This window comes from Trichoderma ghanense, assembly GCF_004382785.1.
Source record: "Trichoderma ghanense strain CCMA-1212 chromosome Unknown scaffold_14, whole genome shotgun sequence".
Classification (NCBI taxonomy): domain Eukaryota; kingdom Fungi; phylum Ascomycota; class Sordariomycetes; order Hypocreales; family Hypocreaceae; genus Trichoderma; species Trichoderma ghanense.
Genome location: NW_027395677.1, coordinates 479,097 through 506,035, shown reverse-complemented (window position 1 = coordinate 506,035; position 26,939 = coordinate 479,097). Strand labels below are relative to the sequence as shown.

Sequence of the window (26,939 nt, the reverse complement as noted above, 5' to 3'; positions counted from 1 at the left end):
TGTGATATATCCAACTGGTTGAGGACAAAAGCTCCAGTCCAGACACGGCCCCACGTCATTCCTTCCAGCGTAAGCTGCTGCCCCTCCAGTTCCCACACCGACGGGCCCCTCCTTTAACCCTCTGGTCAAGTTTCCCCGGTCTTTTACATCTCACGACCAGCAACCGAAACTCTTTTCCTCTCAACTCATTCTCATTCTGATTCTCATTGAGTAACTGGTCCATTGCTTCATTATACCATCAGCATAGTCTCTCAAGATAAAGAAAGAGGCGCTGTAAAGACGCAGAAAAGGATCAAGCAATAAAATCCCCCAAAATGGCAGACATCAACCTCCAAGCAATCCACGACGAAATGGTCCTCGTCGCCTACGAAGCCGGCCGCACCATTCTCTCTGCGAACCCGGCAGACATTGGCACCGGGACAAAGCTCAACTGTGCGTCAACCAAGACCTCTCGCAATCTCTCTCCCTCTCTTCTTCTTCTCCCCCAACGCAAGACACCCTCACTCACTTCACTGCATCTCTGTATACTTGACTTGAAACTGACCGTGGCTTCTTATATACACAACAGCCGTCGACATCGTCACAGAAGTCGACCAGGCAGTCGAAAAAATGGTCTCCTCCCGCCTCAAGGCAGCATACCCCGACTTCTCCTTCATGGGCGAGGAGACGTACAAGCCCGGCACAAAGATTGGTCCCGAACCAACCTTTATCGTCGACCCCATTGATGGTACTTGCCCCCCCCTGGAAGAACCGCGACCAGACGCCGTTCTTGTCACCGACGAGGCTCTTACCTTGAGGGAAAACGCAGCTGTTTGGGATGCAGTGCTGAAGTATGNGTCCCTCATTCAAATGTCCATCTATTCATTCCATCTATCAAATATATGTGGACAAACTTGCTTACCGACAAAATTCCAAAGGAACAACAAACTTCGTCCACTCCTTCCCCAACGCATGCATATCCCTCGGCCTCTCCCTCAACCGCAAACCCGTAATAGGCATAATCTACAACCCCTACCAAGACCTCCTCTTCACAGCAATCAAATCCCACGGCGCATACATGACCCGCATCAAAGGCACCAGCCCCCAGAAACTCCCCCTCGCGGCATCCCCCCGTCCCCTGTCGGGCCTGTCCAACGCCCTCGTCGCCATAGAATGGGGCTCCAGCCGCGACGGCCCCAACTACGACCTCAAGACAGACGTCTTCAAGAAGTTGGCCGCGACAAAGGAGTCCGGCGGCGCAATGGTCCATTCGCTCAGGTCGCTGGGCTCCGCGGCGCTCAATATCGCGGCTGTGGCTGCGGGGCAGATGGATGCGTATTGGGAGGGCGGGTGTTGGGCGTGGGATGTTTGTGCGGGATGGTGTATTCTCGAGGAGGCGGGCGGGATCATGGTGAGTGGGAATCCGGGGGAGTGGAACCCGGCGGTGGATGAGAGGGTGTATCTTGCTGTCAGGGGGGCGCCGGCCGGGCAGAGGGAGCTTGTGGAGGAGTTTTGGGGCGTGATTGGGGATAGGAAGATGGATTACTCTGTTTAAGGGGTGGTTTGGGCATCTTTGATCTTGAAGCTGTACGTGTACGGACAGAGCCAGCCGGCTTGGATTAGACTACAAGTCTATACAGACTGTTGTGATGCTGCGACATCATGTACGCAAACCTCATTCTGACGGTACGGCTCTAGAGCTACTCTTCTCAAGTCTTCTTTATTTGATAAACTCGCTACATCTAGTATCATACCCAAGTCAAACATGAACCAAAGAAACACACCCAAGCAGCATGAAAAAATTGCCATCTAGTCAAACACGTCCGTGACATATCGCTCATTCCGCTGCTTGTCCCACCACGCCCTGGCCTTCTCCTCCGTAACCTCGGATCCCTTGGCAGACACCCTCTCCCGCACGAGCTGCACGCAAACGGCCTCGACCGCCTTGCCGACGTCGCGGCTGCCGCAGACCAGCACCTTTGCGCCCTGATCCCACAGCCGGTACAGGTCCTCGCGGTCGTGCGACATGCGGTGCTGGACGTACTTGCAGCCCAGCGACTTCTCTGGCGCGCGCGAGTAGGCCCTGCGCATCTCGACAGCGCCCAGCTTCTCCCACCGCTCGAACTCGTCGGCGTACAGGTCGTCGACGTCGGGCGACCGGCATCCGTAGAAGAGCAGGGCCGGGGCAACCTTGCGGCCCGCGGCGATCATGGCCGCGCGCTCCTGGACGAAGCCCCTGAAGGGAGCCACTCCGGAGCCCGTGCCGATGAAGATGAGGGGCGTGTTCTCGGCGTCGCTGGGCAGGTGGAACGCCTTGGATTGGCGCACGGCAACGTGGAGCTTCTCGCCGGGGCTGAGAGAGGCCAGGAAGTGAGTGGCCACTCCAAAGTGAGAGCCCTGGCCAGAAAGTGCGGGCTGCTCGAGGACAGAGTACGTGAGCGTCAACTTGGAGGGATCGGCCAGAGGAGACGAGGAAATGGAGCTGTGGGATGTGTTAGCCAGGCATTCCATGGCAAAGATACTGACGAAGGTTCACTCACTACTGGCGGACACGCATGGGCGGAAGCATGGCCAAGTACGAATCCAGGGGCAGGTTCAGAGACGGAAACCTCTCCAGAAGGTCGATGACGGAAACACGCTTCAAGCCGATTTCCTGCTGGTAATCGTCTCCGGCCAGTTTCTCAAGCTGAGCTTTGAGCTGCTCATCCTGAGTGGACTCGGCCAAGACGGAGATGTTCTAAGAAACAACGTTAGCATACCTGGTGGAGGATTCGAAACATGCAACTCACCCTCTTGGTTGCTGGCTGGCTGAGCTCGACGTAGGCTCTAAGCACGTCGTTTGCAGAAATGGGCGTCTCTGTCGGAAGGGTAGTCGGCTGATCCGAGTGGATGGTCAAGACGGCATCCCAAGAAAGCTGGAAGCGACGGAATACTCGGGAGACTGTGTCGGGAGGGTTGAAGGGGAGCACGGCAAGGTAGTCACCGGATCGGTATGTCATGCCCGTGGGCAAGCGGATCTCGATGTGCTTCTTAGCAGGCCCGCTCGTCGTGAGGGTTCTGGCATCGGTGACGAGAGCCTCCTCGACATCCTGGCGAAGAGTCGACTTGCGAGGGAGCGTTACATCGACGATGAAGCCACCGGCCGAGCCCTCGGAAGAGCCTGCGGCGGCGCCATACTTTTCCTTCAGAGCAGGCCAGAGGGCTTCATCCTCCCATGTTTCGAAATCGCTAAACATGTCACTGTCGCCGGCATCCGTGGTGGCCAGCGGGATGAGGCGGGTGGCGCCGTGCTGCTCCAGGGTCGAGTCCACGAGCTTGGGAATGCGGTGGAACGTCTGGACCCAGTCGTGGTGACCGCAGCCAAAGACGGCATACGAGACGCCTTCCAGCTCGTTGCCCTTGAGATTCTCGATCCAGTTGACAAAGTGAGCCGCGTTGGATGGCGGAAGTCCCTCGTACGAGGCTGTGACGATGACAACCGGGCGGTCCTTGGGAAGGTTCTGGTGGGCAGTGTCCAGGGGGGCAAGGTCGGTGACCTTGAATCCGTGGCTGTTCGCATCCGTCGCCACTCGCTGGGCCAGTGCCTCGCAGGTGCCGCTGTTGGAGCCGTAGTAGACAGCCAGGGGCTTCTGAGATCCCTTGCTGCCCCCTTCCGCCGTCGCCTTCTTGTCCGCACGATGATGATCCTCAGGCACGCCCTTTCCAACCAGCCTCTGTTCGAGCTCTGTGGCAGTCATTCCGTGCCGCAGCTGTGCTCGCATGAAAAAGTCCTTTGGCTTGATTGTCAAAGATGCAGCAACCTCCAGTTGGTAGTTGGGATCGTCGAGGGTGAAGTTGAAGTTTTGGAAGAGGATAGCCATGGCGATGACGGCCTCGTTCCAAGCAAAACCTCTTCCTATGCAGCCACGCTTTCCGTTGCCGAAAGGCTTCCAGCAGTTGGGAAAGTCCCTGTTAAGCCGAGCAAACTCTGCATCGAGCATGCGCTCTGGCTTGAACTCGTTGGCATCCTCGCCATAGACGAGGGGATCGAGGTGTGATTTGGCGAGGACAAGACTGATGGGCTCGCCCTTGTGGACGAGGTACTTGCCTCCAATGATGGTGTCTTCGATGGCCTCGACAGAGAAGGCGGGAATCGCGGCGGTGACACGTAGAGTTTCTCTCAGAACTGCCTGGATATATGTGAGCTTGGACACATGGTCGACCTTGGCTGGCCCACGGCCAAGCACTTGGTCAACCTCCTCTTGGACCTTTCGATAGGCATCGGGGTTCTTCAAGAGATGGTAAAAGGCAAACGACATCATGCCCGACGTCGTCTCGTGGCCGGCAATCAAAAAGGTAATGAGCTGATCGGTGATGTTGGCATCGCTCAGCTTCTCGCCGGTCAGGGGGTCCACGGCGTTCAACATGGCGCCGAGCAGATCTTTGCGATCAGACGGGTTCTTTTTCCGGGCTTCCACGACGGCATTGGCCGTGTCTCGCATGATGGCGATGTCGTTGAAGAACTTTTCGTTGGCGGCGCGGTACAAGAAGTTGGGGGCAAAGCCAGGCCTCCTGTTGCGCCTGCTGCACTCGGCCAGGAAGTCGCTCATGGCCTGGACGAAGGGGTGCATCTTCTCCTGGTAGTACGAGTTGAAGCGGTAGTTCATGGAGCACAGGGCGATGGTGTCGAGGGCCAGCTTGGTGAACTCGTCGGACACGGCAATGGGCTCGTGAGGACCGTGGCGAGCCATCTTGAGGGCCAGCTGGGAGCTGATGTCGTGCATCTCGTCGAACATGTCGCGGATGGGGAGCGGCCCAAAGGCGGGCGTCAGGATGCGATGCGCCTTGCCCCAGTTGGGCTCATCGGAGTGAGCTGTGAAGAGGCCATCGTGGACGCCCTCACGCACGATCTAGGAGCAGTGTCAGCCGATTCGACAGTCCTCATGCCCAGACGGAAGTCTTTTACATACTCGGAGGACAGAGCTCAGGGACTTTTGGAAGCGCTTCTCATCGCAGCATTCGTTGACGAGGGCCTGAGTGCTGACGAAGACGGCGGGACGGGTTCCCAACCGAAGCCTGTAGATTTCGCCTGTTCAGGGGGGGAAGTATGTCAGCATTGCGGGATGGTGATTGAAATGCGTGGTTTGCTGATGATGATGATGGTGGTGGTGGTGAGGGAGTGTATATGAGTGCGGTTATGAATGAGGTTATCGATAATAGCAGAGGATATCTAAGTAGTGACCAGTGTAAGGAAGGTGTAAGCGGATCGAAAGAGCAAGTGCGTGAGTACGTAATACGGCATACGTGTAAAAGGAGGCAGGTGGTAGATGAGATACGGGTACAATTGCCACGGTGACGCCGGCGTCGAGCAGGTAGACAATCGTCGTGCCATTTGACAGTGGTCCCGGTTGTTCGGATGTGCTTGGAGTGGAAGCAGGATGACTCCCAAGAGCTTCAGCCGCCTTACCATAAGTTTCTGCTAGCCTGACAATATCGCTGATGGGATTCGAGGAGAACTCGCCCAAGTTCCCCAGCAGCGGCAGCCCAGGCGGTTCGGGAATGGGAACAGTCTCAGCCATCTTTTGCCCCTGAACAAATTCGAATCAAAAGGCTGAAAACTTGAGGAAGAAAGTTAAGAAAGGGATTGAAGAGATTAAGCCAGAAAGAACAGTCCAATGGGAAGCCCTCCAAAATAAATATGACGCACTCAACAGCCCTGTAGAACAAGAAGAACCAGGACCAAGGAGAACCAAGAAAATAAGAACCAAGTCAAAGCTTCTTATCAAGTCAAGTTTATTCGAGAAGAAGTGCCAACAAGCGCTAACGATTGCCGGGGGACAGTCGATGAGGGGCCCGGGATGATCGATTGGTGGGACAAAAGCTGTCTTCTCTTGAGGCAAGGCTGGTGTATTTATCTGCATCCAAGCTCTTCTTATACGAAACGCTGGCAGAAATCTTTAGCCCGACTATCTTTGTTCCCATGCCGTCATTGCCATCCTCACCAGTGCATCGTCTAGTCCCTCCGTCCCTCCTCTCGCTTCACGGCCGCTCGGAACCTCGACAGCGCATCGTTACACCCATCCCGACGGCAATCCCGTCCTCATCGTCTGCCTGTGGATCTCCCTCTACACCCCTGAAGGCAAGCCTCTTCTCAGCCCAGCGGTGGAGCAGGCGGACATGGCGTGCACCCTTGATAGGATCCCCTGCCACTGCTTATACCTGCTTCTCGGTCTCGGGAAGCTTAGATCTAGGCCCTAGCGCCGCTTACACCAGATGGTCCATCGAATACCGACTCTCTTCTGTATCCATTCCATCGCCTTTATTCCCTCGCTTCGCACCTTGATGAGTTTCTTGTCGAGGAGCCTCGGCTCGCTCTCCCCTATAAGCTCTGTCAATGCCATGTAGCGCAAAACGGGGCACTGACGTTTCCTTTCGGCACCCCTTAGGAGGCCGACCATGGTCTAAAACCCCCAACGGAGTTGGCCTCACACTATTCCGTACCTCTACACCACATCGGCCGATCAACCCGCATAGGACGGGACTCCGCCTGGGCACGTCCGTCTCTTGTCCAAATGCTTCCCGGGCAGGAAACAATTCTCACGGCAACGTTGAATATCGACTGAATCAGATTGTAAGCTTGCGTCTCAAGTCGAACTCACTGCGCTCCATGACCAAAAGATGTGAACTGCCAAAAGATGTGAACTTCGAAGCATCTCAGCAATACCACCACAGACTCATTGCCACAAACAGTAGCAATCCCCCGAGATCTCACAGAACAAGACACAACCAACCGGCCCCATCTCACCAACTCCGTCTCCGTTCCCGTCTCCGTGGCATCATCACATTTCTTCCAGTCACATCTTCCATCGCCTCAATCTCACAAACCCTGAATCCACCTTCCATCTACGTGCCTCGGCGCCTCGGCTCGCGGCGGTGGGGCCGCTCGTGAATGCAACCTCGACCTTGACCTTGACCTCAACAGAAGCATTCCTTCGCACATGTTAGACCTGTTCGAGAAAGTGTCAGGTCAAATTTCCAAACGCCCGGCCCTGAATCCTTCAACCTTTCGGCTTGTAAATATACGCTATACTTGGTAGTGGCCGTGAGATCAAAGTCAGCACAACTACCGACAACTGCCACAAACGCACCCTAATGACCCCCTGGCAAAGAAAGAAAGAAAAAAAAAAACATCCCGAATCCCGTTCGCCCCCCCTTGGCCAAGCCTCACTTTCTGCATGCTGCTTTCATGAAAGTCTCGAGAGCTTCCGTAGAGATTCTCGGTATTCATATCATCACACTCTCCACTGGGTTGACTGTGCCGTCCACTCCTCCTCCACGACTACGGGCCCTCTTGATGCTATATTGTCCATACATGATATGCATGCCTTCTACACTGCCCTAGCACGGGATACATACGGGTCCACGGGTGTCAAATGCATGCCCAAGTCGCTTACAAGGCAGCACCCGACAGCTCAAGAAAAGACTCTTGAACACGTAAAATACTACACTATAGGATGCTATGCGCATACCGAGCCGGCGCCAACGGCCTCGGTCAATGGAATGCACTCATGCAACCCACGTTTGGCAAGCAGGCCCTTCCTATGTACCGCGAACCGCAGCCAACGCAACTATAGTAGGAGACAAAACGACCGTGGTTCACTTCTTGGACTATGCCTCCCCCTTTCCGCTTTCCCAATCCTGCCTGATATAGAAACAGGTTTTAGGCAGTGTTCAAATCATTGTGCGAGCTAAAATCCCCACGTGTGTGTGCAAAGCCTTCTATCGTCATATCGTCGTGGTATGCACTGCTGGCCTCAGTCAGTGCGGTTGAAGCCCCCATCACTCGATGCTTCATTTCTTTCTCCTTTTCCGTTTGACCTCCGAATCCTCTGGCTCAGACATCAGAGGCAACCTATCAAGTCAATCTCCGCTGAGCTACCTTGTGGTTTCAAACCATGCGTGAAGAGATGGAGTTATTCCTCATGCTGAAGAAAGTTTGAGTCCTCATTTGAGAGCGACGTGTCGAGAGCAAGATCAGCGTTCGTCACGATTGGCATCATCTCGAGAAGCCCCCCCTGAAAACCTGTCCCTGAGCCAGCTAAGGGGTCCAGAGCTGCCGGTCTGCTGACCAGAGCCAGAGCCAGAGCTGCCGTTGCCGTTGCCATTGTTGTTTCCTCCATCACGGCGGCTGCTCTGCGTCGGACTGCCTTGCCGCTGGCGCACTCTATAATCTGCAAACGAGGTCATTCTAGGGCTCGTAGGGGAAGCCGAAGTTCGGGAGCTTCGGCGCTGCATGCGTGAGGTGTCGTAGCCCACGCTCGACGGCACCCCCCACAGCCGGTCTCTCTCCCTTTCGCGCTCCTGCTGCCTTTCCCCGCCTCGGTCCAACGGGATCCCCCAGATGCGGTGCCTCTCATGCTCGCGGTCTTGCTGCTGCTGCCGCTCTTGCTGCAACGACGAGATGCTCCGCATGGCCTCGTTCAGCCGGCTCTGGCTCTGACTCGGGGGGCGAGAGTACTGAGGCCGTGCTGCTGGAATCGGAAGCGGAAAGCTGCGGGTGAAGATGCTGCCCGCCGCATAAGGCTCTCCCGTGGGATAGCCATCGGAGCTGGGTCCCGCGCTTGCCGTTGCTGTTGCGCGTGCATTTGCCTGATCGTTGGTGCTGCTGGTGTTTCCGCCAGCCTTCTCGATGGACGCTCGGCAGACCGGGCACGTGTTGTGTTCTTTGAGCCACAGGGTGACGCACTCTTCGTGGAACCAGTGCTTACAAGGCAAAAAGGCAGCCGGATCACCCACATTCATGTCGTCGATGCAGATGGTGCACTCCGTCTTCGAGTCGCCTTCCAACATGGATTCCTCCACCGGTCGTCGATCCAGGTTGGCAAGAGCCTCGCTCGACGCGGGTGGCGCGGCATTCGAGGTCGGATGCGCCTCCATGAGGTTCGTGATGATTTGGTCCAGTGCTTCTTGAGAATAGACGGCATCTCCAGAGATGGCGTGTGCCGGGTTGAACAGGTTCAGTATCTCCTGCAGGCCCCTTGCAAATCCTGGAGTAGCGCCGCCCGCCTCTCGACCTCCTGTAGGAGGTGATACGTCTCGAAGAACATTAGAAAAGAAGCTATATAGGTGGCAATAAAAGGTTAGCTACGTTCGAAAAGAGGGTTTTCGCGGGCCCAGGGGAAGCGAGCCAACTTACGTCTGAAACAGGTCGCCGTGGTGATCGTGACCAGGAGACCCAGGTCCGAAAAAGTCAGACGAAGGGCCCGAGAAGATGGTGACGGAGGCGCTACCACTACCGTTCATAAATGTAGCACGGTGTATGTGCGGATGAGCATGCGCTGGCCGCGCTTCGTCTCCTCCTTGTCGGAAGCCGCCGGCCGGCCGTTGCGTGGGCGCGAAGTCCTGGATCATGCCGAGAAAGCGTTCTATCACTGGGTCGACGGCGGGATCGTGGTGGTCCTCGCCCGGGCGGATTCTGACGCTCCGGCGGAAATGGAATCCGTGCGGCCCAAGATGCTCTTCAATATCAGCTTCGTCGGGGTCCGAATCCATGTCGTGGTGCTGGCCGCGGCCGCGAGTCTGGTGATGGTCGTCGTCATGGTCGTCGTCATGGTCGAACATTCCGACGCCGATCGGATACGACTCATGCGGTCCGGTAGACGAGGTTTCTGAGTCGTCGAGCTCTCGAGGGTCATTATCGGGGCTCACCTAAAGGTCAGGTTAGACAAGCTGTCTAAAGTCAGATAGAGAGAGCGTCAAGCAAAACATACGATTTCTGTAATATCGCTATCGCAGCTGGGGCACACCAAGCCCTGCTCGTCGCGGTACCACTCGTGAGAGCAGGCATGACAGTAGACGACCTCGCGACCGGCGCCTGCGTCAAGATGTCGATGTCGACGTTCTCCGAACTCCATCTTGTCCTCCCTACCTGCAGCCTGCGGTTATTCGCAGTCAAGGCGCCGAGCTCGGCCAACGGCAACGGTGCAGCAGGACGAGCCGCACAGACAACCCAACGACCCAGATCGCCAGGCGTTGAATTCCAGCGGCCGAGAACAGCCGACTCGTAGAGTAGGTGAAGCTGCGTATGTCCGGATCGTGGTCGGTCAACGAGCGCCGCGATATGCGCTATCACCTGGTCGATATTACTAAGTGCCTAGCAGGGGCCGCCTGCACCGGCAAGAGATTCACGGTCGAGTGAATCGCCTCGTCGGAATAGAGCTGAAATATAATAAATGAACAGAAACTCCCGCGCAGGAGCTCAAGAAGAGGCAGCCGGGGGGTGGCGACAGAACCACGCAGCGAGCGCGCACGTTATCACGTCGGAGAAAAGCCGCAAAAAAAGGGAAGAAAAGAGGCGTGCGGAAGATGGCAGAGGCCGTAGGACAGGAGCTTGGAGTAGTGGGCACAGTTAGAGGCTGGAGGATGATGACGCCAAGATGGCCGGAGCCTGGCGGTGACGGCGATGCTGGAAGTTGGCAGGATGCTCCAAAGGAAGACGCAAGGCCGCACAAGTAATGAAGAGGAGAGGAGAAGGGAAGAAAAAGGAACGAAGTAAAAAAAAAAAGGGCCAGAGGAAGAGCAGGGAGGTGAACGAGGCAAAGAGTCAGTCTCGAGTGCTGGCAAATGTATTTTCACCTCAAGTGGTGTAACGCGGTGGTGGGCATGATTTGCTGCCAGTGGCGGAGTGACGTTTCGTCAGGCCAGTGCCACTGCCGTTTAGCGCCGGTAGCCGCCTGTAAGGGCCCCCGTAGGTGCCTGTGGGTGGCTGTATGTCGCCCGTTGTTCGGTACATATACTGTGCAGGTTGCCGGGCGGGTTGGATTAATAACCAAGTTCAAGTGCTCAGGCTCGACTGCTCAGATGCCGTTTTTTTGAGGCAGTGAGTGGGCAACGACATGTGATCGATACGGGACCAGAAACCACACACTGTGAATCTCGTTCACCGCAGGCAGTGCCCGCAAAGGGCTGCAAAGCATTGTGTCCCAGCCTCCAAACCGAGTCTTATTAGTTAAAGTACCGGTACGGATTTGTGAGCGGTAGTTCCACTGGCTTGCGCAGTACTCTGTACGACGAGAATCATCCATGGCCCCAGGCTGTTTGCTACCATCCAGTGGGCCTAGAAGCAGCTTGCAGCAGCAGGGCTTGCAGCCTCAACGAGTCTCCTCCATCACAAGCAGTTGGGCACATGCAAAGCCAAGGCAGATCGAAGCAGCTGAGTCGACCGTGAATCATGATGAAGACAAGTTGGGAGTATGCCTTGGCTTGGCCTGCTTCGTCTGGATTGCAGCCATTTCCTGCGGAGTTGTACAATACAGGAGGCTGGCCACGGTTACATTTGATCCTTGGTTTTTCGTCTTGTTAATATCGATGTGTCTGGTATCAATTGCGCTTTGGGTGCCAACAGAAACATACATGATCCAGTTCAGGCCAGCAAATGATATCGCTCACAGGCAGCACTTTACTATGCAGAGCGATCAACTCATAGGGTATTCAGCCGCAGGGTCCAAAGGTGCAGATAGCTCCCAACGTGCAAGTCAATCGGAGCCTGATCCCAGCCTGCTTTTGGGACGCCATCCCCCTTGCAGATCTCAATGCATCTGTCAAGGTCAAACAGAGCCCCAGTCTCGCCCTTCTAGAGATTCACGTTAGGCTCGCAAGGCTCGGATAAGGCTGAAGTGCGTCTTCCTGATGCGCTGTTAGCGGGGTGAGATGCTGTACATGTAGGCAGCCTCTCGGATTCGATGTCTCCCGTCAGGATGAATGAATTCAGACGCTACACCACAAGTGCAACAAGCATTCCAGAGATTTCCTCGAGCCTCATGCACCTTGCTCTTGAACGGCGTTCTGGATTCGGCGCCGTATTTCCCGAATGTAAGGCAATTCATACGGCCCTGAAATATACGCTTTCACCACATGCGTTACGTCTTGCAGACGGCCGGCTTAGCAAGCCAGTCTCTCATGGAATTGCAAGTCCATTAAGCTCATGTCGTCCTAGATCGAGTAACTCAAGGCGATAAGTGGCATCCTTATGTTACAGGGTTCTTTTGCAGCGGTGAAATAGTCAATGCTTTCCAGATGGAGGTCGCTCAACATCGAGTTCGAGAATCGGTCTTGGTTCAAGAATTTGTTTTTTTTGTCGTATGGCTTTGTACAATTCCGTCTATTATCCCTTTCCGCCCAGAAGAACCTACTCCTTGGTGCCGTTCGCCTCCTTCAGCTTATCCTCCTTATCCCACTCAATCAACTGCTTCGACCAGCTTCAACAACACCAAAAATCGTCAGCAAACTCTCCGTTCGGCAACAATTCCACATGAAGCTCTCGCGTAAGAAAACGTACTATCGGCTAGGATGCCACTCCCACGGCTCCGGCTTGTGCGCCCATCTTTCCCTGTCGGCGCTGAACTTCCACGTGATGGCGACGATGCCGAACATGGCGGCGCCGGCGATGAGCGTGTTGGCGCGCCAGTTGGCAGGCTGGGCGTACCAACCACCGGCAGGCGACCAGACGTGCTTGGGGTAACTGTTTGTTTGATTTCCGCGATTAGGACGAAGTGTCTCGACGGGTGAGGGAGTCGTATTCGAGCTTCGGTTCGACGAGATCAACTTACGGGACTTTTCCTCCGCCACCCTGGATATCTGGTTAGCTAGCATTCTCTTGCGCAAGTGACTGACTTTGCAACTCACCATTGTGAACGATGTATCAAAAGACGTCTGGATATGGTCTTTTGGCGCGCAATTGCAGGTCTGCTATCCAGCGCTTTCAAAGGATCAATACAATCGAAGCCAACCAAGGCGAAGACGGAAGTCCCGCCAGTAGCTCAAGCCAGAGCGAAAATGGCCGGGCCGAAGTAATTCCGCCCGCAAGTGGGCGCCAAGGTCGCAAGTTTGCGAAAAAGCAGGTGGGCAACGGCTCACTCGACTTTTTTTCCCTTGGGGAGCATTAATCGACGCAACGATTGTTTGGCTTCTTCTTCGACGAGGCAGTTCCGGGGCAGCGACATTGTCTGATTCCCTCGCCTCAGCTGCGATTCTTTCCAAAGTCCACCCGTTTTGCCTGCTTTCTTTGAACGCTCTTTGCGGGTCGTATCACAGAGAGGGCTGAGGGGCACCGGCTTAGAGGGGGATTTTTTCTTCTTTTCTTTTTTCTGTTCTTATACTTCAACATCAACCTCCCACATGAAGAGAATACGACCCTCACGATGGAGCGGCCAATTGCTCCAGGCCCGCCGCGGCGCCGGCATCCCAGCCGCTAGAACGCCTCTCTGCCTCGCCATCAGATGCCAATCGACCTCGTCCGTCCCCGCGAGCGACTCCTCCACCCTCGACTCTTCTTCTTCCGCCTCTCCTCCTCCTCCTCCCCTCCCGGCTCCCTCATTCGACCGGGCCCCCCAATCGGCAAAGCTCGCCGCCCTCCACGCCCGCCTCTCCCTCTCGAAGAAGATCCCGCTGCAGACCCTCGCCAGGGCCCTGGTGACGCCGTCCGCGGACGCCAACCCAAACTTCAACAATGCGAACCTGGCCTACCTGGGGAGCACAATCATCAACTTCCACGTCTACGAGTACCTCGTCTGCAAGTGGCCCCGCCTGCCCATGGCCATCCTGTACGAGGCGCTGAGGGCCTACGCCGGCGACGAGTCGCTGCAGCAGATCGCCAGGAGATGGGGCGTCGAGGCGGCCGCCGCACCGGGAGAGGAAGTCGACCCGGGATTGCTGCAGTGGAAGGCCGGCGAGGGCCATGTGGTGAACACGCGCTGGGGGTACATTCGCTCCGAGGCCGCCAAGGGCAAGGCCTGGAGGCGAGGACTGAGCAGCCGCGTCGTTTTGGACAGCGACTTCGGTGACCAGGTCAGCAGCTCCGACCCCGAGAGGCTAGAGTACAACGCCCTCCAGAGCGAGGCCTTTGGCTCCGTCGTCCAGGCCGTCATCGGCGCCATCTACACCCACTGCGGCCGCGACGAGGCCAAGGCGTTCGTCAAGTCGCACATCCTGTCCCGCGAGCTCGACCCCTCAAAACTCTTCCAGTTCAAGCTGCCCACCCGCGAGCTGGCCATGCTGTGCGCCCGCGAGGGCTTCGAGCCCCCCATCGCGCGCCTCGAGAGCGAGACGGGCCGGCTGTCCCGCACGCCCGTCTACGTCGTCGGCATCTACAGCGGCAAGGAGAAGCTGGGCGAGGGCGCCGGCGCCAGCCTCGACGTCGCCCGGCGGAAGGCGTCCATGGCGTCGCTCAAGGCGTGGTACCTGTATAGCCCGGGGAACAAGGTGCGGGTGCCCAGTGACATGATGGAGCAGGGCGCCAAGCCATGGACGGCGCCGCACATTGATATCGGCGAAATCATCTAAAGCGCTGAGTTGACTACGGTGGTGATGATATTCCCAAACTTCATGGGACTTGGGGCCGAATCTCAGGTATATAGGTGTATACACATGTACGAAGTGAATGAAGAAGCAAGAAGAAGAAAAAAAGCAAAAAGCAAAAAAGGGCAACGGAGCGATGATCGGGTTCTTGCAAGACGGGATGTAACGGAGCATGTATGTTTGGGTTAGAGAAACGTCGCCCTCCACTGTATAATACAAAACACAATTGTAAAAAGTAACCTCGGACAAACTTTTCCTTATCGTCGGAAGAAAACAAGTCGAAATGTACAGGATATGATATGTACAACATGATATACAGGCTAAAAACACGAGTATTTTTTTTTTTTTCTCTATTCCCTCGATCCCTTTCCGTCGTCGTCGGCTACTGGCCTAGCTAAACTGATCGCCATGATGAAGCAGAGCCGCCTCCCCCTGGTCCACCCGACGCTTCGCCTCTCCCTGCTCCCGCAACTGCTTCTTGCGCTCGTACACAGCCCGCACGGTAGCCCTGATCTGGTCCTTGCCCTCGTCGTAATTCGCGCGCGCAAGCTGAACGACGCTGTCTATCTGCTCAGGGGTATACACAAAATTCCACGTGCTCAGGAAGTCCGTGGTGCCGGGCGAGATGCCGGGCACCTTTTCGTTGGAGAGGAGCGGGAGGTAGATGACGGCGAGGCCCGCGTCGGGCTCCATCAGCTTCCACGAGGTGTCGTCCGTGATGGGCTTCGTCATGGGCGGCGAGTCTGTGGACCGCTCCTCCGTCGTCCCGATCCATACCGAGCAGTACCCGAGCTCCCCTGCCTTTTCGCTGCCCGGCGAGAACTTGGATTCGACGTCGAGCTTCTTCTGGTCGTCTGAAGCGGCTTTGCGGCGCTCTTCCTGCTCGGCCCGGGCTTCTTCCACTTTTCGCTCCGCCTCGGCTGCTGTTGCGGCCTGGGCTTCTTCCAGCTCTTTTCTTGCCTGCTCGGGTGCCTCGTCCTTTGGCCATCCGATGCCCACCGGCCATCCCTTTATGCCTCGTTGCCGCGCGTAGCCATCCGCGACAGAAAGCCAGTTGTCCGTCTTGATGTCGGCCGAGGCATCAAAGGCAATGAGAATGTCCACGTTCCGGCCCGGCCGCAGCAGTGGATAGATGGGCAAGTTGTTCGACATGCCCGCGTCCATGAGCTGGATGTACTCCCCTTCCAGGATACTCCTCGGCGTGGTGCTGGGCAGCTTGCTGTACATTTGATATGCAAAGTTGGGGATAATGGCAGGGTCTATAGGGTGTACTTTGCTCAAATCCTCGTTTCTGCCTGACACTAGGTCGTCTATCGTCTGAAAGCCGGTAATCGTTCTAATAAGTGGTCTAATCTCGCGATAGTAGTGGCTGAGTGTCGCGCAGAACGCGCTTCCAAAGATTCCCATGAGAAGGGGGGTCCTAATCTCTGGCAGGTGAAATCCATGATCCGATACGTCGTGCCCATTAGAAAAACGTCTACCGAGAGCCCATGTCGGAATTCCCGCCGAGAATTCCTCGCAAAAGAACTCGTACGGGGTGAGTTCGAACCACTGGAAGTAGGGTTCTTTCCTCATCTCTTCCACCGTGGTCACCGTGGTATCGCTAGAATCCTGGGCCCCTTCGGCCGGGATTTCATGGCGCACAACTGTGTATATGGGCAGCGGCCGTTGTCCACGTCGTAGATACTGGCGCTGGTTCGACAGCTTAAAGTCTCTTGCGTCAACGCCCAGTTCGCCCCTAGGGATCAGATATCTGGCGCCCAGCAGAAGGCCGTAAATATCGACGAGTCCAAAGTCGGCATGGGGATCTCCCTTGAGCTTTTCGACCAGTCCACTCAATAAGAATTTGCTTGTCGGTAGTGAGGTGAGGGATTGAAAGGCCACCGGTGGATAGGCTATGTGCGTAGATGCCCTTGCTTTCAAGTGCTGTATAAGAGCGCTGACGCTTCCTCTCGCAAAGGAGGAGAGGTAAAGCATCTGAAGCCAGCAAGTCCCGCTGACGCCAGCGGTATAAGTGACGCAGTCGAAGAGCCCATCCTCGTCTGTCGCGTACATCGATCCAGTCCCTGCTATCAGAGCTCGCATGCCTCCTCCCGACCCGCACATGGCAATCGTTGGCACATCATCAGGGTGAATAGCCTGCTCATCCAGCCCTAGATAGTTCGCTAATGCCGCCCTGGTGACGAGTTTCCGCCTCGAAAGGAACTCCTTCTCTTCGTCGCACAGTTCCGTTGAGACTCGAACAGCAGCAGAGTATTGGATTTCGGGGTTGATCACAGGGTCATGAGCCTCTTGCCATATCTCTTCCGCTAGCGATCCTGGAGACGCCGATAGCTCTCGCTGGAGCTTCCTCACATAAATGGGTATATTCTTCCACCACTCCGGGATAATGGCATCGACCAGCCGATCTGACAGAGCAGCCCATTCCAGCTCAGCCGCCGAAGAGAGGAACTCGAACTGCCGCGCAAAGTACGCCCATGCGCCGTCGTCTGATTTCTCAGTCACCAGCCTGTAGGACTCCTGATCGTCGTGATCCTCATCCTCTTCCCCCTCTTCCTCTTCTCTCCTCCTCTTGGCCTTTTGGCTTTCGGACAGGCGGGCAAAGTCTTCTGTTGGATACAACCACCACGTGAAGAGGCCCAGGGCAAGGACTGTAGCTGGCAAGCTTGTTGGCTGCTGTCTCCTTTGACGTTTCGACTGTGTGAAGAAGCTGCGGCCTAGTCGGGCAGCTGAGGCTGGAGGGCGCCGCGAAGCTCCCAGGCACGACCTGAGAGTTATCAAGGGCCGCGGCAATTTCACGGGATATCTCATGATGGCGTGTGATGTTTTGTTGTGGGTTTTGAGCCTCAGCTCACATGAGCGGGCTTGCTGGTCAAAGGAGGGACGACATTAGTCTTGAGATTGAGGTAGAAGCAAGGTTGAGAATGATCTGCTGCGAGATTTCACTTCCTGCAGGTCATGGCGGCAAATGGAGCAGCGAAATAAGTGGTTTACAGGATTTATGGTTAATTGCGACTTTTTGGCCTGATGAGACCATTCCAACTGGCCTTTGTTGGCGTAGTCGTTACGTCAATGCTGCGGTTAGCCAGGTACCTCGGCAGCTGCAGGCGCAACACCCCACCAAGGCGTAGCAGCCTAGCATGTGGGAGCTTACACGGGCGTTCCAGGCTGCATCTTAATCACACAATGCAAGACAAAGGATGAATGAGATGCTGTTCAGCATATGATTGTTCGTCGGATGAAGCCCATGTGAAGGATGACTCAGGGATATCTGAGAGCAAGTCTGCCTATGTATAGGTGCCAGGGATGAATGACTCTTCTCTTGTTATTGGAACGAGGGATAAGGTAGGCAGTGACAGACACAAATACATCGACTTATTTTCATGTCACTGACAAAACAACTCAACTCTGTTCTAGAAGCTTTGAATTTCTTTATTCCTCATTTTCATAGATTACCATCCAGTATCTCTGCAGCTTCAGAGGCTTCAGGTCGAATTTCATGTATACTGTACCTTGTATAACCGCCGGGTCCACCGTCACATTGCCTGTAGCTGCCACGAACCGCTGGCCATGCGCACCAGAGAGTACTTGACGAGTACTCCCAATCACAGCCATCAGATAGAGCAATATCGCCAAAGCAGCAGCAAAGCATATTGTGATAGCGGCTGATTCCGAGTCACCAGCAGGTACCTCCAAGTGGGTGCGCGCTTGTCCAGGCAGGGTGGTGGGGTTGCCGTCTTTGAGTGGGACCCCAGCAGATCTCGCATAGATTTTTTGCGCCCCAAATATCTTTTTTTTTTTCCAGTCGCGACGGAATTGCTGCACCTCCAACCTCTGCTTTTTATCATCAATCTCGGGGTTCAATCATCCACTTCTCTGTCTCCATCAGTCGTCCTTATACCCAAAAAGGCGACACACGAATTGAACTAACAGGTAAGCTTCAGGCGACTCCAGCGGCATTGCAGCTCGCTATTCGCAGGCGGCATTGCATCGCTTGAGCTGCGGCTGCCTTTCCAGAGCTGCCAGAATTACTCACACGCTGCAGGGCTTCTACCTATTCGCAATTACGAGCCACGATAGTCTTTCTGACTGCCAATCCCTCGCATATACATAAGAAAATCAGATCAATTCCTTCGAACCCCCAAAAAAATCAAAATGAGCGAAGCAGAGGCTGTCCAGAACGCCACCGAGCCTGTGGCTCCCGTCGAGTTGAAGGAGGCGGCGGTTGAGCACCCCGAGGCACCTGAGAACATGGAGGCCACCGCGTCCATCGACACTACGGAGGCTAAGGAGACCGAAGAGACCAAGGAGGCTGAAGAGGCTAAGGAGACCGAAGAGACCAGGGAGGCTGAAGAGGCCAAGGAGATCGAGGGGGCCAAGGAGACTGGAGAGACCAAGGAGGCTGGCGAGCCCGAAAAGAAGGATGGCGCCAACATCCTCAAGACCACGGCCAAGATTGACCGCGCGAACCTGCAGAGCAACCGCAAGTTCGATCCCTCTGTCCGACAAGTGACTGACGACCCCGAGGAGATCAGGAAGCAGGTAGGGATACCCATAGCCCACACCTCTCAAGTATATACTGACCGGGCAATGAAACAGGTCGAGTTCTACTTTGGCGACTGGAACTTCCCCCAGGACAAGTTCATGTGGGAGACGTGCGGAGGATCAGAGAACAAGCCCATGGCGATTGCAACGATCCACTCCTTCAAGCGCATGCGCTGCTTCCAGCCTTACAGTGCCGTTGTTGCCGCTCTTAGGGAAAGCAAATTCCTCGAGGTGTCTGGAGAGGAAGGCAAGGAGGTGGTGAAGCGCAAGGTGCCCTACAAGCCCATGACGACCTCCAAGGCCAAGGCCGAGGCTGCCACTGTCTACGCCAAGGGCTTTGGTGACGAGCAGCCCGATACCCAGTTTGAGCTGGAGAAGTTCTTTGCCCAGTTTGGTGAGGTCAGTGGGCTGAAGCTTCGCCGCACCAACGAGGGCCTCTTCAAGGGCTCCGTCTTCGTCACATTCGCCGACGAGGAGACGGCCAAGAAGTTCCTTGCCCTGGACCCCGCCCCCAAGTGGAAGGATCACGACCTCAAGATCATGTCCAAGCGCGACTACTGCGAGGAGAAGAGCGAGCTGATTAAGCAAGGAAAGCTGGCGCCCAACGGAACATCCCAGAAGAAGTTCTACGAGGGCAAGGACTACGGCAAGAGGAATCTGCGCAGCGGCGCCTCTGGAGACCAGGACGACTGGAAGAAGCGACGCGAACAGGACCAGAAGAGCGGCTTCAAGGGAGGCCGCGGCGGAGGCCGTGGTGGCCGTGGTGGACGGGGCCGCGGTGGTCGAGGACGGGGCGGCCGTGACCGCGACTCTAACCGACAGGAGTAAGCATTCCCTGCTCGATATAGGATCAATTGCTTGTTGGATGGTCAAACTAACGTGGTAACTAGGAAACGTGTGGATGCTGCCGCAACCAACCTGAAGAGACCCCGGGAGGAGGAGGAGTCTGCGGCCCCTGCTGCGAAGAAGGTCGACACCAAGGACGAGTGAAGAAAGCCCCGAAGGCGAATGGGGCTCACAATGCATTTCTTCGTCGCCTCCGCTCAAGGATCTGAGGCGGCCCTCACCTGAGGCATCTAATCATATACGGGCGAGCCAATTCCTCAAGGTGCTGGAATGCACCTGGCTTCGGTTCGGTCTATGCCCGCTCATCTTGCGGTTGATGGAACAATTTTTTCGGCGAATCTTGCTATCTGATTTCGTGGTATCATACATACATAACATGGGTCGATTACATGGGAATAATTCCATTTCTGACCGACAGGGAGCTGCGCTTCAAGTTCAGGTTGTTCTTATATTAGCAGCTGGAAACAAATATGATGAAGCTCATGATGTCTCTTTCATTCTGGTGCCGTTGGTCATTTTGCACATGACGTTGGGGGTTTCTAGGTCTGGTTTTCTTGCATACCGGCACTGTAAGGCGGGAGACAATCGCTGGGTCAATCACTATACTCCCCCCCCCTCCCCCAAAAAAACGGGCACCATTGGATTTTTCCACCTCCTCAGGGATGCGTATGCTTTCTTGCCCGCATGCCCCATGTGCCTTTCCCCTCCTCAGTAAACTGGGCAGGGCTGAAGTACGTTTCATGTTGTTTCTTCCACCCGCAAGTGGACGGCTTTGATGTCCAGTGGTTACGAGTCGGAAGTAACCTACCTACAGTTTGTGATAGTAACAAGGGATGAGGCTGGAGGCCATGCGTAAATTTGCTGCATGGGGGATGGCGATATTGGAAAGGGATGATGTAGGAGCATGTTTGAATGGTTGGTCAGATATAGCCGCCATGGACTTGCTGCCACCAAGATGAACGACTTCTGATATTGATTATGTGTCTTAGTGACACTATAATCCTGAAAAAGGAATGAGAAACAAGCCTTGCCGTAGTGTGAACTGAGTTAAACTACCTGTAGGTATCACTGAATGGCGGAAGTTATTCTTTGATAGATGGCCAATCTCCTGAACTCCATGCTAACAAAATTTATCCCATCAGAAATGAAAACAAATGAAAGAAACGGCAAGGAACGACAAGTATATACTGGCAGCATGCCTTCATGCAACGCCAATGGTCCTCCGGCTCAATTCGCTGTATCCTGGCAGCACATTATCCTCCTGCGGCCTAGACACCGGGATATGAATCACGCGAGGCTGCAAGTAAGCGTCCGCCTCTTCTTCTTCAGCCTGAGCGAGGGCGCTCTCAAAACTGGGAAGCTCGTGGCCCTGGGGCTCGTACACTGTCTCCACGCCAATCTGCAGAGGCACAGCCAAAGAGATGGCCGTGTTTGTCGGCCCGACAGACAGACTCAGTTGCAGCGTGTAAGATCGAGAAATCAAACAGGAATGGAAGCTGGGTAGGAACAGCTTCTTGTTGGTGTTGGTCACCGTAAACGGAATCTCGATATCGGTGGTGTGCTTGACCATAGAAAGTTTGGGGTTTTTAGATCCCTTTCCTTTGCTGCTTTGCCGTCTTCGCCTCTCGGACGAATCTGTCTCGGAGGCATCTCCGTCCACCACAGTGCTCGAGTAGCCCGAATCGCGCCGAGAACGCGATGACGCTTCTTGCTGCATCCATGACACGGATTCCACCGGGAGAGTGAATAGCGAGTGGGTAGTTGTATAGTTCAAGCAGGGGGTGCTCTCGCAGTTCGTCCGGCTGCCTAGGTTCGGCAGATGATCCACCGGTACAGCGCTGAAGAATGTGGTCGAAACGAGTTTGCCTGTGACAGAGTTGATCTTGGGAGGAGCCGTCTCAGCGGACGACGGAGCGTACTCCAAGTTGATACGGACCCTCGTCATGGAGGATTTGTGGCCATCCGCCGAGAGCATAACAGCATTGGGCTGAATGGCACTTGCAGTGAACTGACCCGTCTTGCTCGAGAATAAGCTCTTCCGGATAGTCTTGGTCTTGGATAGCTTATACCACTCGTCCCGGAAGGTGATATCGAGTGGCGCATCCTCAGGAAGCGCCGGAAGCACCTTGAGGATGTGGTGGGCCTCCAACACCTTTGTGACAGCTCCGCTTCCATGCTGGATAGCCTTGGCGTTGATTGCGTACTCAATCTGCGTCATATCTGGGGCTTGATCATCAGCCGCCCAAGCGCCCAGGCTAGGGGGAAGTCGTAAGTGTCGCTCCCGGACGTTTTGTGACAAGCAGGCGTGATTGCAGGCCCCAATGGTGAGCTGATGGGGGACGACAAAATGAAACGGGATCTTGTACTCGCATCCGGCCCGAAATATTCGGTCTCCGGGCAAGTCCGACTCTTGAATTGGCATGCGGATCTTCAAGAAGGGCCTGAAGGAGTGTGAAGGGTACTGCTGGACAAAGTCAAGTCGAGTGGCAGAGATGCCCACAAAGACGATGTCCAAGCTGCTGAATGCAGTGTCCTTTGACACGTGGACTGCAACATGGCCGGCGATGGTTGAGCCAGAGGTATAGACCTTTGTGTTGAAATGCTGGTCGATCTTGACCTCCATGGCGGGATTCTGAACAGAGCCGCTCTTGGACCCTTTGAAAGGGCGAGTCGTTCCCTGGGATGAGGCCGACATGTTTTGGGTACAAAGATGGCGGTGCAAGGATTCTTTTGCGCGGCCGTGTGTGCAGGGAGATGAGGAGATCTCTGGCTTCGACGGATTACTCGGGATCGAGTACACAGGACGTGATGACAAGTGTATACAGGTTATATCGTTGCGAAGTGTTTTTGGAAGACTGAAGGTTGATGGGAGAGTGGCTCTCTGACCGGAGATGCAGTCTTTGTGGTGTGGCGTATTAGTTGGACGGCCAATTATCCGAGTGTCCAGGTCGTATTAGGTATGATAAGGAGAGCAAACAAGCAGATAAACACGGGCAACAAAACAGCAAAGCAACAGACGACGGCAGTGGGATGAAAAGAGCAATCAGATAGCAAGCTGCAAGAACGGGATGAAGTCGAACCCGGAGGGGGCTTGAGTCGGGGGAGGGCCACGCCCTTAAAGCTGAGTCAACTGGGCTTGTTGTCGCCATGACCACCTGGTCATCATGAGCTTCGTGGGATGGATGGAGGGGTTGCTACCCAGCAGACAAGTGGAAAGGAGCTCGAGGGCGGCCGTACCGGTACTTGCGGCAATGGCATTGGAAACGGAGGTCCCTGAGGGAGATGCTTGGGGCGTGCGAAGAAGCTGCGAGAATGGGGAGTGTGGCAATCATTGGGTTGTAGTAGCCAGTAGGAAGACCAGACGCACTGTCAAGTCAGTGCCGCCATTCCGCGTGGGGCTCGTTAATGGATGGCTCCATAGTTCCGGCGCAGGTACTCGTGCGCTGAGCGATGATCACGGAGCAAAATTGGCGAGAGGCTCTTTGTGTGGGTGAAGGGAGGATGTCGTGAGGGTTGGAGGAGACGTGGAGTCAGGATTGTAGGTTGAAGATGGAAGAGGTTGAAGAGTTCAAAATCTGTGGTTTCCGAGAACAAGCGAGCGGAGTCACTGGCAGTACGGAGTACTTGATGGCTACATCGTGGGCACCAGCATTGGGGCGCGCTCAACTGGAGCTGGCGGGTATCGTGCCCTGTGGCGGTACAAGCATCGCCTCGTGGAACGGCATGCTGTGCAACATCGCGGCTTCCACTTTTGCGTTATCGCTCTATCAAAGCAGTGCCTGCAAATTGAGGACAATCTCGAGATCTCTTCCTCTCAGCTTCAACCTTCTCCTTAAAATCAGCAGTTCGGCGCATTTGCCGCACACAGACCCAGTGCCGGTGAGTTTGTGTCCTTGTTGGTCAGTGAAAAGCAACTCTCCACGAGATCTCACAACCTGCAGTTGATTCTTCGACAAGCAAAACAGCCCCATCGGTTCGGTCTTCCCCGGGTCTGCCCCATGGCCTCGACTCCCAATTCCAGGTGCTAAAGCACGTTGAATGGAGACATTGCGAGGGTCCAAAATTTCATCCGCACAATACAACTACGGTCCAGCAAGAGTATCGCGAAGGAAAGGAAAGTATTATACGCACGAATCCCCGTCGAGAGAGCCCCTGTTGTGGCGCCAGCGCACGAGTTGAAAGAACAACCCGAAAAGAACAAAGCTCGTGCCGGGACCCTTGAGTCGTGTGGATGGCTGCCGCCTTAGACGACGTTCTGGCTCGGTCTGGACCCTTTGGCAACTTTTTTTTTTTTTTTTTTTTTTAACCCAGGCCCATCAGGTGGGCGCCCACGATGGTGGATTCGGTGCTGGATCGGAGGTTTGCCAGAATGAATCAAGCCCACAATTTTAATTGACGATGGATGCGTGGTAGGAAGGAGTCTTCGCCTGCGCTGGTCGAACGGCTTTCGCAGCGGCAGAAGACGGAGTGGTCATCCTTTGTTTGGCTCAGGCCATCCGGTGTGCCTGGAAGGCGGATGGATGGGATAGAAGGTTAGTGGTTGGGCTAAACTCGCGATACATTGGAGGGATCAACTAATAACCATCCAATGAGGATTTCTCTGCTGGTCTGCAGCGCATCTCACACGTGTCCAGTGGGGGAAGCGACGTTTACATGAAGTCAACGAGATGCAACACCCGACTACGACCGACTGCCTGGCACGTCCTGCGTCTCTGTGGGAGAGGCGACGGCTATTACTTCTTTCAAGCGACGAGACAATCACCACAATGTATTTTCCGATATCGCCTTTCATATCCTAACGTCTCCCCATTCATGCCAGCCATCTCACACTCACGGGACGTGCAAAAGCCATGGCCTAGGGCAAACTTTTGGCTAGTTGAGCCACTACTTCAACATCTCCACTACCTTAAACAAGTGCAGTTCACACCTTGGGAGACGAGCCGAAGCAAATACTGTAAATACAGGTCGCGGTACATTCAAACGCTTTGCAGCTTTCTAGCGCCCGCTCTGCGTTCTCCTTCTCTTTAGCCACCCCCCAAGGCATCGGTAGCTGGATACCTTGCTGAAGGACTGCAACAGCCGTCAACGGTCCGTATCGTCGACCCCAGGAGAACAACCTCAAAGTCTAAAGCAACAGACGCCCCTGTTCCCCGTTTTTCCGCCCCAGCCAGCTGCACGATTTGACAGACGATCTCCGTAAACGACCTAGTGCATCAATCTACTCTTTGCCCCAGCTTCACAGTGTCTTTTTCATTTGATTTTTTCTGCTTCGTGACTCGGCTGATGCTACAGAATCCTCTTTTAGAAGCGCCCAATGGAATTCCTCTGCTGACTTGGTAAATTGGAAATACGTGCCCGAGCCAGGGGCAGAAGCGCTGATGATGGAAAGGGGGAAAGGAGGGAGGAATGGCCAGAGACGCCAGGCCATCAAATGAAGACCGACGCTTAACCAGTATGTCTCTCTCTCTTGGTTCAGTTGTTTGCAGTTGACGCCATTTCCCCTCTTGTAGGACTTGGATTCTCTAATACACATATGGTGCGAATCGATTATTATTTCTCAGCATGATATTGTAGGTTCTGCGAAGTTCTATCGAGTTTATATACAGTGTCTTCCCTTGAGATCACATGCAATCGCACACTGCATGCAATACCATATCCACAGATAGTCCATGTACGACAAGCTTAATCCAAGTGATCGCCAATCCACATACTCAAACGGCAACGCCACTTTGCGCGCCGTTCAGCTGTTCCCAGCTGTTCCCAGCACTGCGATGATTCATCGACTTGGCGTATCATAGGGCTTGATGCAACGGTTTTAAGCGATTACGCGTTTACCATGCGTAGCCACTTTTCGTCTGCTCAACGGCCTCAGCCTGACATTATATACTCCATCTATGATACAGTTGTAGCCGGGGATCATAGCCGAAAGATGTTGATCTTCACGCGACAAATCATCGATGAGTACCGAGTCAGCACTCCATTTCTTTGTTTGTGAGGCTGAATCAAGTGAATTAAGAGATTGTCTAGAAAATACTGTGATACAACGTCATGCCATCGAAACACGACGACACATAACCCGCATCTTCTCCAAGAACACATCATAAATCTCTCGACTATCATACTTCACTGTTCCGAATTACCTCACCGCTACCCTTCGCATGGCCTTGTTGCTCAGAGTCCACGACAGTCCGTTCTTGACAGCACCCGGCCCTTCCAGCTTATCGTCCAAATTCCCCGTTGCCATCTTCACGAGACAATCGCCGGCAATGTCTGTAGGCGCCAAACCCAACGGCATGAGCGTCCTAATAACCGGATAAAGGACGCTCCCCATGACCCTATACAGCGCATCCGGGTCCGGGACATACTTGTTTATAGCATCATGTTGAGAAGCATCCACGCCGCCGAGCCGGACCGAGTATGTTCGCATGGTGCGAAGCTGATTGCTCATCTCTGCGAGCGCAACTTCGGTTTCTCCCTTGATCCTGGCAAAAGCCGCAGTGAAATGGCCTGGCTCTTGTGTCGCGCCCTCGCCAGAAACATAGACGAAGCGGAAAGGCTGGTCTTCCGAGGTTGAGAGCGAGGAGAATGCGCGTGCGGCCGCGAGGGCATAGTCCTTCGTGATTTTGACGTATTCGTCCTTGGGGACCTTGGATTGAGTGATGCCGAGAGCCCAGACGCAGCCATTGGCATCTTTGAGTTGTTCTAGTATGGCTGAGTCGTATTGCTCAAAGTTCTTATGGATGATGACGTTGATTCGTGGATCTTTGGCGTCGTTGGCCATGGGAACTGGGCGGCGGCTGAGGATGGATATTTTGGTGATGCTGGGGTCTTTGATCATGGCGTCTAGGACGCCGGAGCCGACGAGGCCTGTTGCCCCTGTGAGGATGAGGTGCATGTTGGCAGTGGGTGGTGATATGTTTGATAACATTGCTGCCGTCTACTTTGCTCTTGTTTCAAGACTGAACTTGAGACTCGGCGTGGTGACAGTCCGCGATGTAAGAGATGTCGAGTCGCCAACTATAACCGGCAGGACGAGAGATATATATACACTCTCTATGTTAAGAGTGAACTCCGCCAACCCGCTCTCCGCTTCCGCCATCTTGTTCTCACGGCTCATGAAGGTGGCATGGTCTGACTGTCCATTTCAGCCTGCAACAAGCCAAAAGACCACTATCATGTTACAATCTTTTCAAGATACCAATTCAAGGATTATTATTCCGCAGCAACCGACCAAT

General features: G+C 54.8%; 9 protein-coding genes across 9 annotated transcripts; 3 read left to right on the top strand and 6 right to left on the bottom strand.

Moving 5' to 3' along the window:
- Positions 1–314: 314 nt before the first annotated feature.
- Positions 315–1,534, top strand: CCMA1212_009056 (Inositol monophosphatase 2; the record flags this gene model as incomplete). Its single annotated transcript, XM_073706157.1, has 3 exons — positions 315–432; positions 569–727; positions 918–1,534. 3 exons carry the CDS (start codon positions 315–317, stop codon positions 1,532–1,534), a joined length of 894 nt encoding a protein of 297 aa, XP_073555486.1.
- Positions 1,535–1,788: 254 nt separating this feature from the next.
- CCMA1212_009055 (Bifunctional cytochrome P450/NADPH-P450 reductase) lies at positions 1,789–5,637 on the bottom strand (the record flags this gene model as incomplete). The annotated part of the gene is made up of 5 exons (XM_073706156.1): positions 5,426–5,637; positions 4,929–5,047; positions 2,769–4,868; positions 2,520–2,716; positions 1,789–2,461 (listed from the first exon to the last, which is right to left on the bottom strand). The coding sequence occupies exons 1-5, from the start codon at positions 5,535–5,537 to the stop codon at positions 1,789–1,791; spliced, it is 3,201 nt and encodes a 1,066-aa protein (XP_073555485.1). The 5' UTR covers positions 5,538–5,637.
- Positions 5,638–7,992: 2,355 nt separating this feature from the next.
- CCMA1212_009054 (uncharacterized protein) lies at positions 7,993–9,872 on the bottom strand (the record flags this gene model as incomplete). Its single annotated transcript, XM_073706155.1, has 3 exons — positions 7,993–9,076; positions 9,155–9,666; positions 9,729–9,872. The coding sequence occupies 3 exons, from the start codon at positions 9,870–9,872 to the stop codon at positions 7,993–7,995; spliced, it is 1,740 nt and encodes a 579-aa protein (XP_073555484.1).
- A 2,273-nt stretch (positions 9,873–12,145) lies between these two features.
- CCMA1212_009053 (uncharacterized protein) lies at positions 12,146–12,645 on the bottom strand (the record flags this gene model as incomplete). The annotated part of the gene is made up of 3 exons (XM_073706154.1): positions 12,146–12,215; positions 12,296–12,594; positions 12,643–12,645. 3 exons carry the CDS (start codon positions 12,643–12,645, stop codon positions 12,146–12,148), a joined length of 372 nt encoding a protein of 123 aa, XP_073555483.1.
- A 489-nt stretch (positions 12,646–13,134) lies between these two features.
- On the top strand, positions 13,135–14,298 carry CCMA1212_009052 (54S ribosomal protein L3; the record flags this gene model as incomplete). The annotated part of the gene is made up of 1 exon (XM_073706153.1): positions 13,135–14,298. The coding sequence occupies one exon, from the start codon at positions 13,135–13,137 to the stop codon at positions 14,296–14,298; it is 1,164 nt and encodes a 387-aa protein (XP_073555482.1).
- A 405-nt stretch (positions 14,299–14,703) lies between these two features.
- On the bottom strand, positions 14,704–17,124 carry CCMA1212_009051 (Cytosolic phospholipase A2 zeta; the record flags this gene model as incomplete). Its single annotated transcript, XM_073706152.1, has 1 exon — positions 14,704–17,124. The coding sequence occupies one exon, from the start codon at positions 17,122–17,124 to the stop codon at positions 14,704–14,706; it is 2,421 nt and encodes an 806-aa protein (XP_073555481.1).
- Positions 17,125–18,468: 1,344 nt separating this feature from the next.
- On the top strand, positions 18,469–19,848 carry CCMA1212_009050 (La protein; the record flags this gene model as incomplete). Its single annotated transcript, XM_073706151.1, has 2 exons — positions 18,469–19,682; positions 19,749–19,848. 2 exons carry the CDS (start codon positions 18,469–18,471, stop codon positions 19,846–19,848), a joined length of 1,314 nt encoding a protein of 437 aa, XP_073555480.1.
- A 1,057-nt stretch (positions 19,849–20,905) lies between these two features.
- CCMA1212_009049 (uncharacterized protein) lies at positions 20,906–22,399 on the bottom strand (the record flags this gene model as incomplete). Its single annotated transcript, XM_073706150.1, has 1 exon — positions 20,906–22,399. One exon carries the CDS (start codon positions 22,397–22,399, stop codon positions 20,906–20,908), a length of 1,494 nt encoding a protein of 497 aa, XP_073555393.1.
- Positions 22,400–25,840: 3,441 nt separating this feature from the next.
- CCMA1212_009048 (uncharacterized protein) lies at positions 25,841–26,599 on the bottom strand (the record flags this gene model as incomplete). Its single annotated transcript, XM_073706149.1, has 1 exon — positions 25,841–26,599. The coding sequence occupies one exon, from the start codon at positions 26,597–26,599 to the stop codon at positions 25,841–25,843; it is 759 nt and encodes a 252-aa protein (XP_073555394.1).
- Between the last annotated feature and the right edge of the window lie 340 nt (positions 26,600–26,939).